Genomic DNA, 16741 nt, shown 5'->3' with positions numbered 1-16741 from the left:
AACTAATATTGTTCCTAAAGTCCTAATGGCCCTCTGGCAAGCTAATTTGGTAGTCTTGGCAGTTGGGCTGAAGTTCTCATAATGTAAGTCTCCCAAATTTGGGGTAGTTTCATGCACCCAAATTTGTTGAGGTTAGGAACGTGTTTTAGGGTTGCTGAAGATTCTTTGAATAATCTTTCGTATTTAAACTTGCTGCGATGAATTATTTTTCTTTTCTTCCAACGAATTATATGGTGGGTATCTAAGGCATGGTCTGCCAGCCCAGAGCCGCTGTACTGGTGAAACCGGATGTAGTCTTTGTGTTCTGAAATCCTGATATTTGTTGTTCTGCCTGTTTGGCCAAAGTAGGACAATTTGCAGCTGCAAGGGACCTGGTATACACCAGGTAGGTCTAGGGGAAGTGGTTGGTCTTTGGTAGAGCGGATAAGGGATGCCAACTTTTTATATGGTCTGTAACAGGAAGTAAGGTCATATTTTTTGAGGATATTGGTTATTTTCTCAGAGGTGCCCTAGATGTAGGGGATGGTGATAGACTTGGTGTAATCTTTATGGTGTAGGGGGGGGTAGAGGGGGTTGGTTTACTGGTTTTAGTATTTTTTGGATTTTTTTGGGGTTATAGCCATTGGCTAAGAAAGTGTTGAGGATGTGGTTTAGTTCAATAGTTAGGGCCTTGTCATCTGAGCAGATTAATTTTGCCCGGTTATATAGTGTTTTTATAACCCCATATTGTTGTGAGGGGGGGGGGGGACTGCTGGTGAATGTATCTGCCAGTATGGGTGGGTTTTCTGTGAACAGAGAAAACCAAAGATCCATCAAGCTGGCGGGTGATTAAAGTGTCTAGGAAGGGGGGATGGTGTTGTTTTCCTCTTTTTCTAAGGTGAACTGGACTTTGGGGTGTTGGTTGTTTAAGTGTGTTAGGAAGGAGTGGAGTGTGTCTGAGCCATGTGGCCAAATAGCAAACACATCATCCACATAACGAAGCCAAATAGTGGGTTTTTTGTGGGGCGGAGTTAAGGCTTTCTCTTCAAATGTCTCCATAAAGAAATTGGCCAAGGGTGGGGAAAGCGGTGAACCCATGGCTGTCCCCTCTATCTGTTTGTAGAACTTTTCTTGCCAAACGAAATAGCCTGAGTTCATTGTGAACTGAAATAGGGCTGAGATATCAGGAGGAAACTTGGCTTGGATGAGCTCTAGGGTTTCTTTGAGTGGGACATTAGTGAATAGGGAGGAGACGTCAAAACTGACCATTATGTCAGTGTGTTGGAGTGTGAGGTTTTCTATACTGGCTTTAAAGTGGGCTGAGTTTTTTTATGTGTGATGGTGTGTTGCCAGTGTAGTGTGTGAGCGTTTTGGCTAAATGTTTGGCTAATTTATATGTGGGGGAATCAATGCCATCCACTATAGGACACAATGGCACATTAAAAAACTAAAACCTTATAACTCGGGGGTGGGTCTAGAGTTATAAAGTTTTAGTTTGTTGGTGACTTCCACAGGCCAAGAAGTGACCTTCTTAAGGAGTCTGTGGAGAGTTCTAATCTGAGAGCTGGTCAGATTATATTCAATGGGGGAGGTAAGTCATACGGTTTAGTACTAAAGCAGTAAGCTTACCTTTGTAGTCTTTTTGATTGAGCACCACAGTGGCTTTTCCCTTATCCGCCTTGGTGATTACTATTTTTTTGTTGTTTTTCAATTCTTGTAAGGCTGCATATTCGTTTTTGGATAAGTTGGTTTTTGGAGGTTTGGCTTTAGTGAGAACACTGACTACATCCAGTCTAACGTTGTTGGCGATATGGTTAGGCAGGTTGCGAATCCCACGTTCTATCTGGATCATGATTTCTTCGGCAGGTATTCTTTTAGGAGCTAGGGCGAAATTGTGATCACGTGAAAGTGCGGTGAGTGCTTCAGGCTTTAAAACTGCAGACGAGAGGTTGACTAAAGTGTTGAGTGGTGGCTGTGGTAAGGAAGTAGAATTTTTTGTCAGGTTTTCGTATTTTTTCAAGTGCCGACTTCACATTTTTTCAAATTCTTTTTTTGCCGATGCGCATGAGACGTCATAAGGTATCGACGATAGATCACGGCCGAGTGTATCCGAAAGCTCTTCCTCTAGCGCCTGTAAGGTTTTGTTTTCATCGGCAAGGAGAACACGGGTTGCAGTAATTTATTCTCTTAACAGGGCGAAGCTAGTGCAATTATAAATGCACAGAGCTTTCTCGGAAGTAAAACGGTGCTTCAATTTAACACAATTAGGGATCACTTTGTTATCCCGGCAGCGTTTTAGGAACGTCAGACGATTTATTTGCCTCGATATCTTCAACCTCAATTTGCCGTATTGACGGGCCTTTCGTGCGATGGCATCTCTGTGGATGATCACGATTCTTTTAGCAAGGCTTATACGTTGGTCAGACATGACTGGTAATTAGTTTACAGAATTAACAACGCATATAAAGTATATTAATTAAAGGTAACTTTAATGAATAACTTCTATATTTCGGCAATAACTTCTATATTTCGGCAACGTCACATTGCCATCTTCAGGAACATAAAGATATGGTATGTGCACACAGGCACTAACACAAAGCAAATGAGGAAGAAAGCAAGAAACTAATATTGTTCCTAAAGTCCTAATGGTGCCCTCTGGCAGGCAAATTTGGTAGTCTTGGCAGTTGGGCTGAAGTTCTCATAATGTAAGTCTCTCAAATTTGGGGGTAGTTTCATGCACCCAAATTTGTTGAGGTTAGGAACGTTTTTAAAGCCCACTTTAAAGCCAGTATAGAAAACCTCACACTCCAACACACTGAAATAATGGTCAGTTTTGACGTCTCCTCCCTATTCACTAATGTCCCGCTCAAAGAAACCCTAGAGCTCATCCAAGCCAAGTTTCCTCCCGATATCTCAGCCCTATTTCAGTTCACAATGAACTCAGGCTATTTCGTTTGGCAAGGAAAGTTCTACAAACAGATAGCGGGGACAGCCATGGGTTCTCCGCTTTCCCCCACCCTTGGCCAATTTCTTTATGGAGACATTTGAAGAGAAAGCCTTAAACTCCGCCCCACAAAAACCCACTATTTGGCTTCGTTATGTGGATGATGTGTTTGCTATTTGGCGACATGGCTCAGACACACTCCACTCCTTCCTAACACACTTAAACAACCAACACCCCAGAGTCCAGTTCACCTTTAGAAAAAGAGGAAAGCAACACCCTCCCCTTCCTAGACACTTTGATCACCCGCCAGCTTGATGGATCTTTGGTTTTCTCTGTTCACAGAAAACCCACCCATACTGGCAGATACATTCACCAGCAGTCCCCCCCCCCCCCCTCACAACAATACGGGGTTATAAAAACACTATATAACCGGGCAAAATTAATCTACTCAGATGACAAGGCCCTAACTACTGAACTAAACCACATCCTCAAACACTTTCTTAGCCAATGGCTATAACCCCCAAAAAATCCAAAAAATACTAAAACCAGTAAACCACCCCCCCCTCCACCATAAAGATTACACCAAGTCTATCGCCCATCCCCCTACATCTAGGGCACCTCTGAGAAAATAACCAATATCCTCAAAAAATATGACCTTACTTCCTGTTACAGACCATATAAAAAGTTGGCATCCCTTATCCGCTCTACCAATGACCAACCACTTCCCCTAGACCTACCTGGTGTGTACCAGGTCCCTTGCAGCTGCAAATTGTCCTACTTTGGCCAAACAGGCAGAACAACAAATATCAGGATTTCAGAACACAAAGACTACATCCGGTTTCGCCAGTACAGCCACTCTGGGCTGGCAGACCATGCCTCAGATACCTACCATAAAATTCGTTGGAAGAAAAGAAAAATAATTCATCGCAGCAAGTTTAAATACGAAAGATTATTCAAAGAATCTTCAGCAGCTCTAAAAAACGTTCCTAACCTCTACAAATTTGGGTGCATGAAACTACCCCAAATTTGGGAGACTTACATTATGAGAACTTCAGCCCAACTGCCAAGACTACCAAATTAGCCTGCCAGAGGGCACCATTAGGACTTGATGAACAATATTAGTTTCTTGCTTTCTTCCTCATTTGCTTTGTGTTGGTGCCTGCGTGCACATACCATATCTTTATGTTCCTGAAGATGTCAATGTGACGTTGCTGAAATATAGAAGTTATTCATTAAAGTTACCTTTAATTAATATACTTTATATGCGTTGTTAATTCCGTAAACTAATTACCAGTTAGTCTACACACTCTTACACAACTTTTACAAATGACCCTAGCATCTGACTATTTGTCATATAATGAAAAAATTTCTTTGCACCAATTTTATAAAATCCATTCAATATTCTATCAGGTTCTCCATCTTTTCCAAATATCAATTCAACTTTTTAACCAACACAGCTTCAACTCACATCCATAGAAGCATGCCACAGACTAGTCACCGGTTTGGTCACTCATCGCTATATTCTCTCTACCACCTTTTATTACCCAAAAAACTCAGGTGCCAAATTTGTGCACAGTAGTTGACCAATGCAAGCCTTATAAAAAGGAATAATAATGCCTCCATATTTATTTAGTAATGTGTTTTTCAACAGCAAGTAATCCTTTGTGTTATTTTACCAACTTCTGAAATATGTGCTACGAATTTCAATGCTCTGTCCACCATTATCCCTAAGTCCCAAGCCCTATCAATTTTCTGCAATCTGGTACCATCAATGTACATAGTATGCAACCTTCTCAACCCAAAGTGCAAAACTTTACTTTTGTAGCATTACATTGACAATCATTATCCTTCGTGCCACAATGCCATTTTGTTTAAATCATTTAAAATAATAAAGTGAGTAATAATTATGTTGAAAAAGATAGTGCAGCTAACAATAAGGTGAAGAGCAGGATTGACAGTGAACAAATGTGTGCATGTGCATGTGACTGGAAATAAAATAGCAAGAGTGAATTATAGCAAAAAAAGAATGCAAGATTTGAAAGCTGAATTGGTGAAGATGAGGCAAGAGCGAGGCAGATGCATAATGAAATGAAAACAATTGTAGATATGTATGGAAATGTATGGAAGACAGAAGACAAATGAAAACAAATGATGTCAGTACAAAAAACCCATGAGTGGCTTTGTATGGTGATTTGATTATCAGAGGTGTGGTAAACAAAGATGCACAAGGTTTGTTTTCATGGAGGTAAAATGAAAAGATTGATTGAGGCATTGGATGTGAGGCCTATTCAAGCAAAGGAGTTCACAGTGTGTAATGGGAGACAAATGACTTTATTGAGAACAATGAGAATGTAAGACTGCATATCAGGAGGTTGTTGAGAAGGATAAAAGATAATAGTGTGGTAGGAAAGGGAGTCAGTGTGTTGCCCAGATATGACAGTGATGAGATAAGGCAGAGAGCAAGAATTATTATTATTATTATTATTATTATTATTATTATACAGGCACCTCCATGGAGTCCAAAGACTCATCGTGAGAGACCCAATCTATCCACACAATCTATCATACCTCTCCTTGAACCCATTAACAGAAAAAGCACTCACAACTGACTCTGGCAACCCATTCCACTCATTCACAAATCTCCAAGCAAAAAATATAGTCCTCACATCCTTACTAACTACACCTTTAATCAACTTCCAGGAATGAACACATTTTATGATCGCTCTAGCCAAGTACTGAAACATTTCCCATGCATCTAGCCAAGTACTGAAACATTTCCCATGCATCTAGCCTATAAAACGCTTTAAGAAACGTAAATGTTTCTATAATATCCCCCTCTTTTTCTCCTATCAACCAACTTCTGCAATCCACACACCTTCAATCTATCCTCATAGGAAACATTTCACAAGCAGTAGAAAGGTGATCCTCTCCACTGTTTCCTCATTCCCAAAAATTCCAGGGGATCAGACTTGAGCAAGGTAATCCAGATGTGAGTGTATCAAGGCCTTATAAAGAGGAATGACAACTTCCTTATCTGTACTTGTTAATGTGTTCTTCAACAGCCAAATAATCTTATGGAACCTTAGCAACCTTAGCAATATGTCCTCTAAACTAACTCTGTCTACAACCACTCCTAAATCTCTAGCTTCATCTATTTCCTGGAGTACACTTCCATCAATGTGATACACAGCTTGTAATCTATTTATCCCAAAATGCATAACTTTACAGTCCTCAGCATTAAACTAACACTCATTAACTTTTGCCCTACTGACAGTCTATTTAAATCATCCTGCAAGCTCTTCACATCACCTTGATTAACTATTACTCTACCTAATTTCATATCATCAACAGACACAACTGAACATTTGTCTTACAGGAAGACTTGAATAGATTGAGTGATTGGGCATGGAAATAGGGATGTGAGTTTAATGTTGCAAAATGTAAGGTTCTAAAATTTGGAAAACAAAGATGGGATGCAGAATTTATGCTTGGTGAGAATATATTGTTGGAGGTAGAGGAAATAAGAGATCTGGGGGTGATAGTGGATAAGGATCTAAAATTTAGGGGACACATCGGCAAAATTGTGAAGACAACACAAAGGCTTCTGGGAATGATGCGGAGGACACTGACGTGTAGAAGTGGGAAGATTCTTGTTCAGTTGTATAAGGCTTTGATTAGGCCACACATGGACTATTGTGACCAGATTTGGTCACCAGGTTTTCAGAAGGATGAAGAGATGTTGGAAAGGGTCCAAAGGAGAATGACTAAGGCAGTTTCTGACCTCAGGAATGTCAAGTATGAGGAAAGATTAAGGAGATGCAATTTGCCGAGTCTGGTGGACAGGAGGAAGAGGGGAGATATGATAGAGACCTACAAATTGGTAAGGGGTTGTTATAGGATCAATGCTGGAGAAGTTTTACAGAGAATAGTGGGAGATCAGGGGAGAACCAGAGGTCATCCCTGGAAGCTGAATAAAGAGGGTGTGAGTAGGGGAGTGAGAGGCAGGTTTTTTTCGTGCAGTTGTGAATGATTGGAATGCCTTGCCTGAGAATATGGTGTCTGCAAAGAGTTTGAATGTGTTTTAAACACAGTATGATGAGCTGTATGTGTGATAAAAGGACCTCCCAGATGAGTCTTTGACTCCATGAGGGCTTGTGGTGGTAATAATAATAATAATATTTCCTATATCATTTATGTACAAATTAAACAGCAATTGTCCCAACACTGAACCTTGCAGCACACCACTAGTCGGCTGTTTTTGCCTCAATTCTGTCCCTTCATTTACTTTTGATAACCATCAAGCAGCCACCATCGTATCCACTAAACCACTGTCACATCCATCCGCATTTGTTCTAATTTGTGTAACAAAGTTCCATGTGGTATTCTGTCAAATGCCTTTGCAAAATCCAACAAAATCATCATGTAGCCATTTCCTTTATCTAACTCAGCTGTTACTCTATTATAAAAAGTCAGTAAATTACAAAGGCATGAAAGACCCTTCACAAAGCCAGGTTAAATCTCATTCAGTATCATATTTTTATCTACCATTCCTGAATTCTCTTTTTTACCAATTATTTTAGCAATTTAAACACCATGCCTGAGATACTGATTGGTCTATAATTTGTTACTGTAGTGTAAGAACCTCCCTTATTTTGTCCTCTTTCACTCCCTTGGAACTCCAATCAGAGATGAGACATAAATTAAAGAGCCTAGTCAAAGGCATTGCCAATTCCCTTACACATTCTTGCAAAACCCTAGCTGAGATCCCATCTAATCCCACAGCTGTATTTACATTGAGATTCTGCAATATACTAAGAATTGCCAATTCATCCACCTCTTTTCCCACATTAGTGTCTGTCATATAGGTTAAAGCAGCAACCTCACTAGGATGATATACCTTTGCAAAGTGGTCACTCAGTAACTCAACTATTCTATCCGCTAATCATATGAAGAGCCAAAGTCTTCAATTCGGTGATGTGAAATTATTTAAGTTAAGGGATATTACATCCCATATTGTTTCATAGCCGAATAAGAAACTCTTTAAGAATAAGAAACTCTTTGAGTTTCTTATTTGGCTAAGGTGAATAAATTACTAAGTGAGACCTTATCCTTTCAAAAGCCATGCTGCTCACTATAGGGTATCGTATCTCTATCCACCCCTTTTGGTCTGTTGTTTGCTATCCTTGGTTTCATTATGTCGATGAGATTTTTGCTGTTTTGCCTCATTTTGAAAATGACCTTACCACTTTCCTACATTGAATCAATATACCTTTCATCCATGCATTCAATTCACCACAGAAAAAGGTAGTTTACCATTTCTGGACATCGTCCTTACTTCTTGTAGATAGGCTTATATGTTGGTAACACATGACTATTAAATTATTTAAGGAATTTACAACATATACTGGAATATTAATTAAAAGAAACTGTAATAAATACCTTCTATATTTTGGCAATGTCACATTGTGATCTTCATGGGAACATACAACTATGACACATGTACACAGGCACTACAAAAAAGCAAATGAGGCAGAAGAGAGAAAACTACTGTTGTTCCTAGAGTCCTAAAGGTACCCCTTAGCAGGCTATATTGGGTTGTCTTGGCTGTTGGACTGAAGTTCTCAAGATGCAAGCTTCCCAAATTTGGAGCAGTTTCATGCACCCCACATTTGTTGAGGTTTGGAAAGTTTTTTAGAGCTGAGGCTGATTCCATGAACAATCGTTCCTATTTAAATTTGCTGGGGTGTATTAACATGGCTTTCTTCCAATGTATTCTGTGGCGTGTATCCAGAGCATCATCTGCAAGCACAGAGTGGCTGTACTGGTGAAACCAGATGTAGTCTTTGTGTTCCGAAATCCTGACATTTGCTGTCCTGTTTGTTTGCCCAAAGTAGGACAGGTTACAGCTGCAAGGGACCTGATATACCCCAGGTAGGTCTAGGGGAAGTGGTTGATCTTTGGTGGAGCGGATAAGGGACGCCAATTTTTTATATGGTTTGTAATAAGAAGTCAGGTCATATTTTTTTAAGATTTTAGTTAACTTATCAGAGGTGATGGATTTAGTGTAATCTTTGTTATGAAAGGGGGGGGGGGATAACTGGTTTTAATATTTTTAAAGGATGTGGTTTAGTTCAGTGGTTATGGCATTGTCATATGAACAGATTCATTTTGCCCTGTTATATAGTGTTTTTATAACCCTATAATTTTTATTGCTGTGAGGGGGAAGGATTGCTGGTGAATGTATCTGACTGTATGGGTCGGTTTTCTGTAAACAAGTGACTACAGTGTCTAGGAAAGGGAGACTGTTGTTTTCCTCTTTTTCCAAGGTGAACTGGATTTTGGGGTGTTGGTTGTTTAAGTGTGTTAAGAAGGAGTGGAGTGTATCTGAGCCATGTGGCCAAATAGCAAATACATCATCAACGTAGCGAAGCCAATCAGTGGGTTTTTGCAGGGCTGAGATTAAGACTTTCTCTTCAAAAGTCTCCATAAAGAAGTTGGCCAGGGGTGGGGAGAATGTTGAACCCATGGCTTTCCCCCTCTATTTCTTTCTTCTTCTTACTCGCACAGCCTCTGGTACTTTGTCAGTCAGTGTTTATCGGAAACCTACCTTTGACTGCATATATATTTATCAAAAGTCTGCTCATCACACTCTCAAAAAAATTGGTGTTATCAAGTCATTAATAATTGAGTACATAATGTGTGCTGCTCTACCTCAAAATTACAACAAGAACTGCACACTAACAAAACTTTAATGGAACGGAATGGTTACAACCCTCATCAAATCCAGCAGATAATTGGCTCCTATGCTCCAACACCTAAGAATTCTTCAACAGACCGCAGGGTCCCAATCATTTATATTTTTAGTATCTTTGACCCTATTTTAGTTAGTAAACTATTTTAGTTGAACTTATTTTAGATGTGGAGATACCAGGAGATACTTTTGGCAACTCCTATGGGTAAAGATGACCTGCCATTGCTTCTGCCTGGTATCTCCACATTTGGGCTGGCTCCCACTGAAGAGACCTCGATAAAGTTAGAAACTAGTCTGGTTAGTGGCCATTCCCTTAATCCATAACATTATACATATCCACAAGGAGATGTGTTTTGCATTATGGGAGATACTGAGATAGGAGTGATGTTAGCTTGCTCCACCTTTGCTGCGATTTGCCTGGTGTTGTACTACCTTACCCCAGTCCTGAAGATATTTTCAGGCGCAAACTTTGCTCACACTTGGATAAAGGATTAAACTAAAATTATTATAACTGTATGTACTTCTGAAATTCTACATTTTGTTCAAAGCAGAGTTATTGGTTTATGTAATTTTTAAAGATTTTGCCTGTACAAATGATCTGAATGAAACAATAATTAAGATGGCTTGATATTATGTAAGCATTCCACAAAATTTCTATAAAATCAATCCAGCTTAATGTTAAGAAAAAATTGCATGGGGTCAGTTTGTGTGCATGTGTGTGCACGTGTATGTGTGTGTGAGTGAGAGAGAGAGAGAGAGACAGCCTGTGTATCGAAGAGATGCTTATATATTTTGCAAAACATATACAAAGATGCCAAAACCCAATATAAAATTTTGATTTTTCAACTGTATTTGTTTTATTAAACAGAAAAGCCCCAATACATTTTTGAGATATTAGTGTGAATTCTATGTCATAACATGTCCACCATAATGAGTGTGAAACAGTTTAAGGTAAAAATGATGAAAGAAATAATTTTCACATAGTTTAACTGGTGATGTGCAAGTACTTGGTTCACTTTTTCCAGCTGCATTCACAGCACACACACGAAACTCATAATCACCTAAATGAGTGTGAAACAGTTTAAGGTAAAAATGATGAAAGAAATAATTTTCACATACCTGCAATTTCACAAATTTTAACTGGTGATGTGCAAGTACTTGGTTCACTTTTTCCAGCTGCATTCACAGCACACACACGAAACTCATAATCACACCCTTCAATAAGATTTAAAACAGTATATCCACAATCCACAACAGAATATTCATTAGCTTTCATCCAAAATGCACTTCCAACTTCACGGCGCTCCACAATGTAACCTATAATGAGCAATTCACAGATAATATTTTTTAGAATTTTATATATATATATATATATATATATATATATATATATATATATATATATATATATATATAAAGATAGAATGACTAGAACCAAGAGAAATGAAAACAAAGTTTATTAATACTACACAACTAGTTTCAGCTTGTATCAGCCTTCATCAGGTGCACATTAAAAAAAAGAAATAACCAGTAAAAACACATGGAGGAAATAACTGTAAACAACAAGGAAAATTAGTGTATATATATTTCAACGTTGAAACATTGAGGTCTGCGCATTCAAAATTGTTCCCTCATTGGCTTCATTGTTGGGCAATATCCATGTGTATAGCATCTTGTGAACGCCAGTATTTGACCACAGCACAGTAAAAGTCTGAAAGGTTGTAACTCAGGTTGTTTTTGAAATGTAGAGGGTTGAGAATGATTTCCTTTGATTCTATTATCTTCCTTTCTACTTCATCATGGCAATGGAAAATGTTATTAGACTTGTCCCATAGAACTGTATGGCTAGGGTTTTCTTCATTAGAATTGGCCGAGAATAGAACATGACTACACAAAGCACTGGCTCACATTCTCTTGTAAGTGATGCCTTTCTCATGCTCCTCAATGCATGAGAGAGGACAAAGGAGAGAGGACAAAGAGAGCATCAGAATGGATATTAGGAGGCTCCTTAGAAGGAAAAAAGAGAATAGTATGACAGGAAGGGTGATCAGCATGTTGCTAGGTATGACTGAGGTGAGATGAAGTTGAGAGCAAGGATTATGAATGATACGCTGGCTGAAATGTGTGAGGAGACGGGAGTGCAGTTTGTTAATGTGTGGATTGATGTTTGAGGGACGAAGTGAGCTGTATGGGAGTGATGGGCTGCATTTGACTGGTTATGGCATGAGTCGCTTGGAGAGACTGCTGCTTGAAGGTAGAAAAGTGAGTAGAGTGAGAGAGAATAAATCATATCAAGCGGGAAGTGATGTGGAAGAGCAGGAGAGTAAGATAGCAGAGATTGAAGAGTTGGTTATGAATGAGGAAGTGAGTGGTATGAGTATAGAAAATGAGAAAATGGGTGTGCAAGAGGAACAGGGAAAAGGTGAGGCTCAGGGTGGACAGGGATACACAGCATGAGAAAGGTGGATGCTCCGAAAGTAGGTGAGAGCATGTGTAGAAAGGAATGGGATGACCTAGGATCAAGCAAAAACAGTTGGAATTGAAAAGGGTTTTAAAATGAATAAGCAGAAAGGGAAATGGCCCCAGTCGAGCATAAAGAGATCACATCGAGTGAGTGGTATCAGTCGAACTATCTGTAGATCCAGAAATGAGCTGTTGTGTTTGTAAACAAATGGTAGAAGTATAAGAAACAAGGCAGATGAAATGGTTGCATTAATTGCGTCTGTTCACTCAAAGATTGTCGGAATAAGTGAGACATGGTTGGAAGAGGATGACATCCTGACAGGAATAGAGATGGAAGGGGATGTGTTTCGTGAGGAGAGAAAGGGTAAAAAGGGAGGGGGAGTGCTATTGCTGATAGAGAAAGAGTTATGTCCATATAAAGTAGAGATGCAAGAGGGAAATAGTGCCAGTGGTTTTGAGACAGTATGGTGTGAGATAGAGGTGAATGGAATCAAATACTTGGTTGGATGTTGTTATAGACCAGGAAATATGGGTGGTGGTGATAATGAAAAGTCTAATCAAATTAGCCAAGCAAATAAGAAAAGGATGATCATTATGGGTGATTTTAATTATGGCAATATAGACTGGAATGATGAGATAACAACTGGAAGTAAAGAAAATGAGTTTTTTGAGATTTTGAGGGATAACTATCTCAGACAGTATGTAATAGAGAGCACACGAGGATTGAGGGTCTTGGATTTGGTCATCTCATCAGAGGATGTGATTATAAATGAGGTGTGAAATCATCCACAAATTGGTGAGAGTGACCATGAGGTGATTACCTGGGTGGTTGCCAGCAGTATGAGGACTGCTGGAGCGAAGTTACAGGAGGCAAGGTTGAGATGGTTTGGTCATGTAATGAGGAGAGAGAGAGAGAACAAATATGTAGGAAGAAGGGTCATGCGGATGGATGTGCAAGGAAGAAGGAAGTGTGGGTGGCCAAACAAGAGATGGAGGGAACTGGAAGAAGAGGAATTGAGGACGAAGTACTTGGATGTGGTGACAGCCCAAGACAGGAGAAGCTGCAGAAGAATAATAAGAAGTTACCAGCAGTGTGAGGACCTCTGTGAGAAAAGGGTATATGTGGAACTACAAGGGGGTGATTATGAAGAGCTCAGGAGACAGTTTGTGGGTGTAACATGGAATGAGGAGTTAGCTGGAAAAGAGATCAATGCAACTTGGGGGATTTTCAAAAACTATCTAGTAGATGCTATGTCTAAAAGTATTCCATGGATGAATAAAGAGATTAAGCATGCTATACAGAGAAAGAGGGTATTGTGGAAGCAGCATAAGCGAAGCGGAAATAACCAATTCCATGAGGTCTACAAAGACCAGGCAAGGAATGTGACTTGGTTGGTGAGGGTAGCTAAAGAGAGGTATGAACAGCAGTTATCTAGCGAAGCCAAAAAGAATCCTAAAAAGTTCTTTCAATATGCAGCCAGCAAAAGAAAGAATGATTATGGAAAGATGACATTGATTGGAGAAAATCGTATAAAGACAGCTGTTGCGGAATGTGTGGAGGAGATACTTAATGAGCAGTTCATATGGGTCTTTCACTCTTGTGAATGTGACTTCATGGAGAGACTGAGAGCAGTTGATGATGGGTAGGAGAGACTGACTGTAAATGAGCAAGAGGTGTATAGGGAGTTGAGTAAACAAGATGTTAATAAGGCTGTGGGACTTGATAATATATCGCCGCGTATTCTGAAGGAATGTGCCAGGGAGTTGAAATATTTTTTTAATATGAGTCTTGCACTCGGTCAAGTCCATAAGGAGTGGAAGGAGATAAAAAATTGTGCCACTTCATAAAGGAGATGATCAAACTCAAGCATTAAACTATAGGTCTATCTGTGTGTCAGGTGTTGTGGTTAAGTTGTTGGAGAAGCTTGTGAGAACTAGGATCCAGAGTTGGGTTGACAACGATGGTATCATCTTTGATGGACAGCATGGATTTGCTAAAGGGAGGTCATGTTTTAGTAATCTACTTACTTATTACAATAAAGTGACTGCTTCCTTGGACAGAGGAGAAGGATACACAGTGATATACTCGGATTTTGCAAAGGCTTTTGATAAAGTACCTCATGATAAATTGATAGTCAAACTGAAGCAGATGGGGTTGGTTATTAGATTGGTGCATTGGATTGGAGATTGGCTGTCTGATAGGTATCAACAAGTTGTGTATGGGGGGGGAGTGATGTCTGAAGAAAAGGAAAGTCACTAGCGGAGGGCCTCAGGAGTCTGTTTTAGGGCCATTACTGTTTAACTTGTATGTTAATGATATAGGTGAAGATTTGGATGGAGATATTCATTTGTTTGCAGATGATGCAAAGTTCGGAAGAACCATGAAGAGTAGTGAGGATGTTGTGACCTTTCAGGAAGACTTGAATAAATCGAGTGATTGGGCACGGAAATGGGGATGCGAGTTCAATGTTGCAAAATGTAAGGTTTTAAAATTTGGAAAACAAAGATGGGATGCAGAATTTATGTTTGGTGAGGATACATTGTTGGAGGTGGAAGAAATAAGAGATCTGGGGGTGATAGGGATAAGGATCTGAAATTTAGGGGACGCATAGCCAAAATTGTGAAGACAACACAAAGGCTTCTGGGAATGATGCATAGGACACTGACGTGTAGAAGTAGGGAGATTCTTGTTCCGTTGTATTAGGCTTTGATTAGGCCACACATGGACTATTGTGCCCAGATTTGGTCACTGAGTTTTCAGAAGGATGAAGAGATGTTGGAAAGGGTCGAAAGGAGACTGACTGAGGTAGTTTCTGACCTCTGGAATGTCGAGTATGAGGAAAGATTAAGGAGATGCAATTTGCAGAGTCTCGTTGACTGGAGGAAGAGGGGAGATATGACAGAGACCTACAAGTTGGTAAGGGGTTGTTATAGGATCAATGGTGGAGAAGTTCTACAGAAAATAGTGGGATATCTGGGGAGAACCAGAGGTCATCCCTGGAAAATGTATAAAGAAGGTGTGAGTAGGGGAGTGAGAGGCATGTTTTTTTCGTGCAGAGTTGTAAATGATTGGAATGCCTTGCCTGACAGTGTGGTGTCTGCAGGTAGTTTGAATGTGTTCAAAGTACAGTATGATGAGCTGCGTGTGTGATAAAAAGACCTCCCAGATGAGTCTTTGACTCCATGAGGTCTTGGGTAATAATAATAATAATAATAATAATAATAATAATAATAATAATAATGATGATGATGATGCGTAACTCGATTGACCTTTCTCTTTGGCCAAAGTAAGGTATGTCACAGTTGCACCAGATCTGGTAAACACCAGGATATTTAAGATTATGATGTCTAAGTTTCGGATGGCTCACAAGGGAGCGGATTTTACGAAGTGGAGTAAATAAAGTTCTTATGTTGTATTTTCTAAGAACCTTGGCTAATTTGGGAGAGACAGAGCTTATGAATGGAATAGAAATATTGCCTTTTACACTACTGGTTTCTTCATTACGGCGACCGGGAGGATTAAATAGGAATTTATCAGCAGTTTTTTGAGAATAACCTTTTAGTTAAAAAGTAGACTTGAGAAAATTGAGTTGTTCATTAAGTTCTATCTCATCATCAACAAGAGAGCGAGCATGATGTCCTTGAGTAGAAACGATTCCAAACTTCTGAGGTGGATAATGATGGGAATGACCATGGGGATATCCGATAGTGTGTGTAGGTTTTCTGTAAATCAGGATTTTGAGTTTTTATGTGGAACAGGTCAGTTTGACATCCAAAAAAGGAAGAAAACCATTAGCCTCAAGCTCAGCCTTAAATTTTATGTTTTGGTGTTGACTATTTCTAAATAGTCAACAATGTTCAAGGAAGTTCAGCAGAGAATCACGCCCATGGCTCCAAATCAGGAAAATAGGAAATATTTCTATTATGATAAAATATTTCTATTATCACATTATTAAATTGTTAGAATAAGTGAGACAGTCTGACAGGAATAGAGATGGATGGATGGATATGTAATCTGTCATGAAGACAGACAAGGGAAGGCAGAAAGGGAGGAGAAGTACTGTTGATGATGGCAGAGGAGTTGTGCCCATCTAGTGTGGAGATGCAAGGAGCAAATAGTGACAGTTGTTTTGAAGTAGTATGCATGAAGTGGAGGTAGACAAGAGAAATGTTTAGTAGGGTGTTGCTATAGAAATGTGGTGAGAAGGAAGTGTTTGAGCAAATTGGTCTGGCTAAATAAGAAAAAGGTCATTATTATGGGTGATTTCAATTGTGGTAATATAGACTGGAATGAAGAAACAGCATCTGGAACCAAAGAGAATGTTCTTGAGTTTTTGACAGACAGCAGCATGTAAGACATGCTACATGAGGATCGAGAGTTGCATTTGATTATCTCATCAGAAAATATTATTGTAAATGAAGTGTGAAATCTTCCTCTGATTGGTGAAAGTGACCTTGAAGTTATCACTTGGGTGATGGAAAAATAAATCAGGAATTTTGTGAGAAAGGGTTATATGTGGAACTGTAAGGTGGATGATTTTTGGAATGTGCTGAAGCATGTGATCTGACAATGGCAAGCACATTTTTCAGGAAATGTCCATCCC

General features: G+C 39.4%; 1 protein-coding gene across 5 annotated transcripts in view; it reads right to left on the bottom strand.

Moving 5' to 3' along the window:
* The window catches only part of LOC150108743 (twitchin-like), a 2666638-nt gene that overhangs the window by 611745 nt on the left and 2038152 nt on the right, over window positions 1-16741 (bottom strand). For all 5 annotated transcript variants that reach the window (XM_090390962.1, XM_090390961.1, XM_090390964.1 and 2 more), the window contains one exon: window positions 10794-10991. In XM_090390962.1, coding sequence (XP_090247088.1) covers window positions 10794-10991 — 198 coding nt within the window. The remainder of the gene's footprint in view (window positions 1-10793; window positions 10992-16741) is intronic.

This window comes from Typopeltis vanoorti, chromosome 3, assembly GCF_054136105.1.
Source record: "Typopeltis vanoorti isolate ZY-2024b chromosome 3, IOZ_Tvanoo_1.0, whole genome shotgun sequence".
Lineage (NCBI taxonomy): Eukaryota > Metazoa > Arthropoda > Arachnida > Uropygi > Thelyphonidae > Typopeltis > Typopeltis vanoorti.
This window is presented reverse-complemented; position numbering and strand designations above follow the sequence as displayed.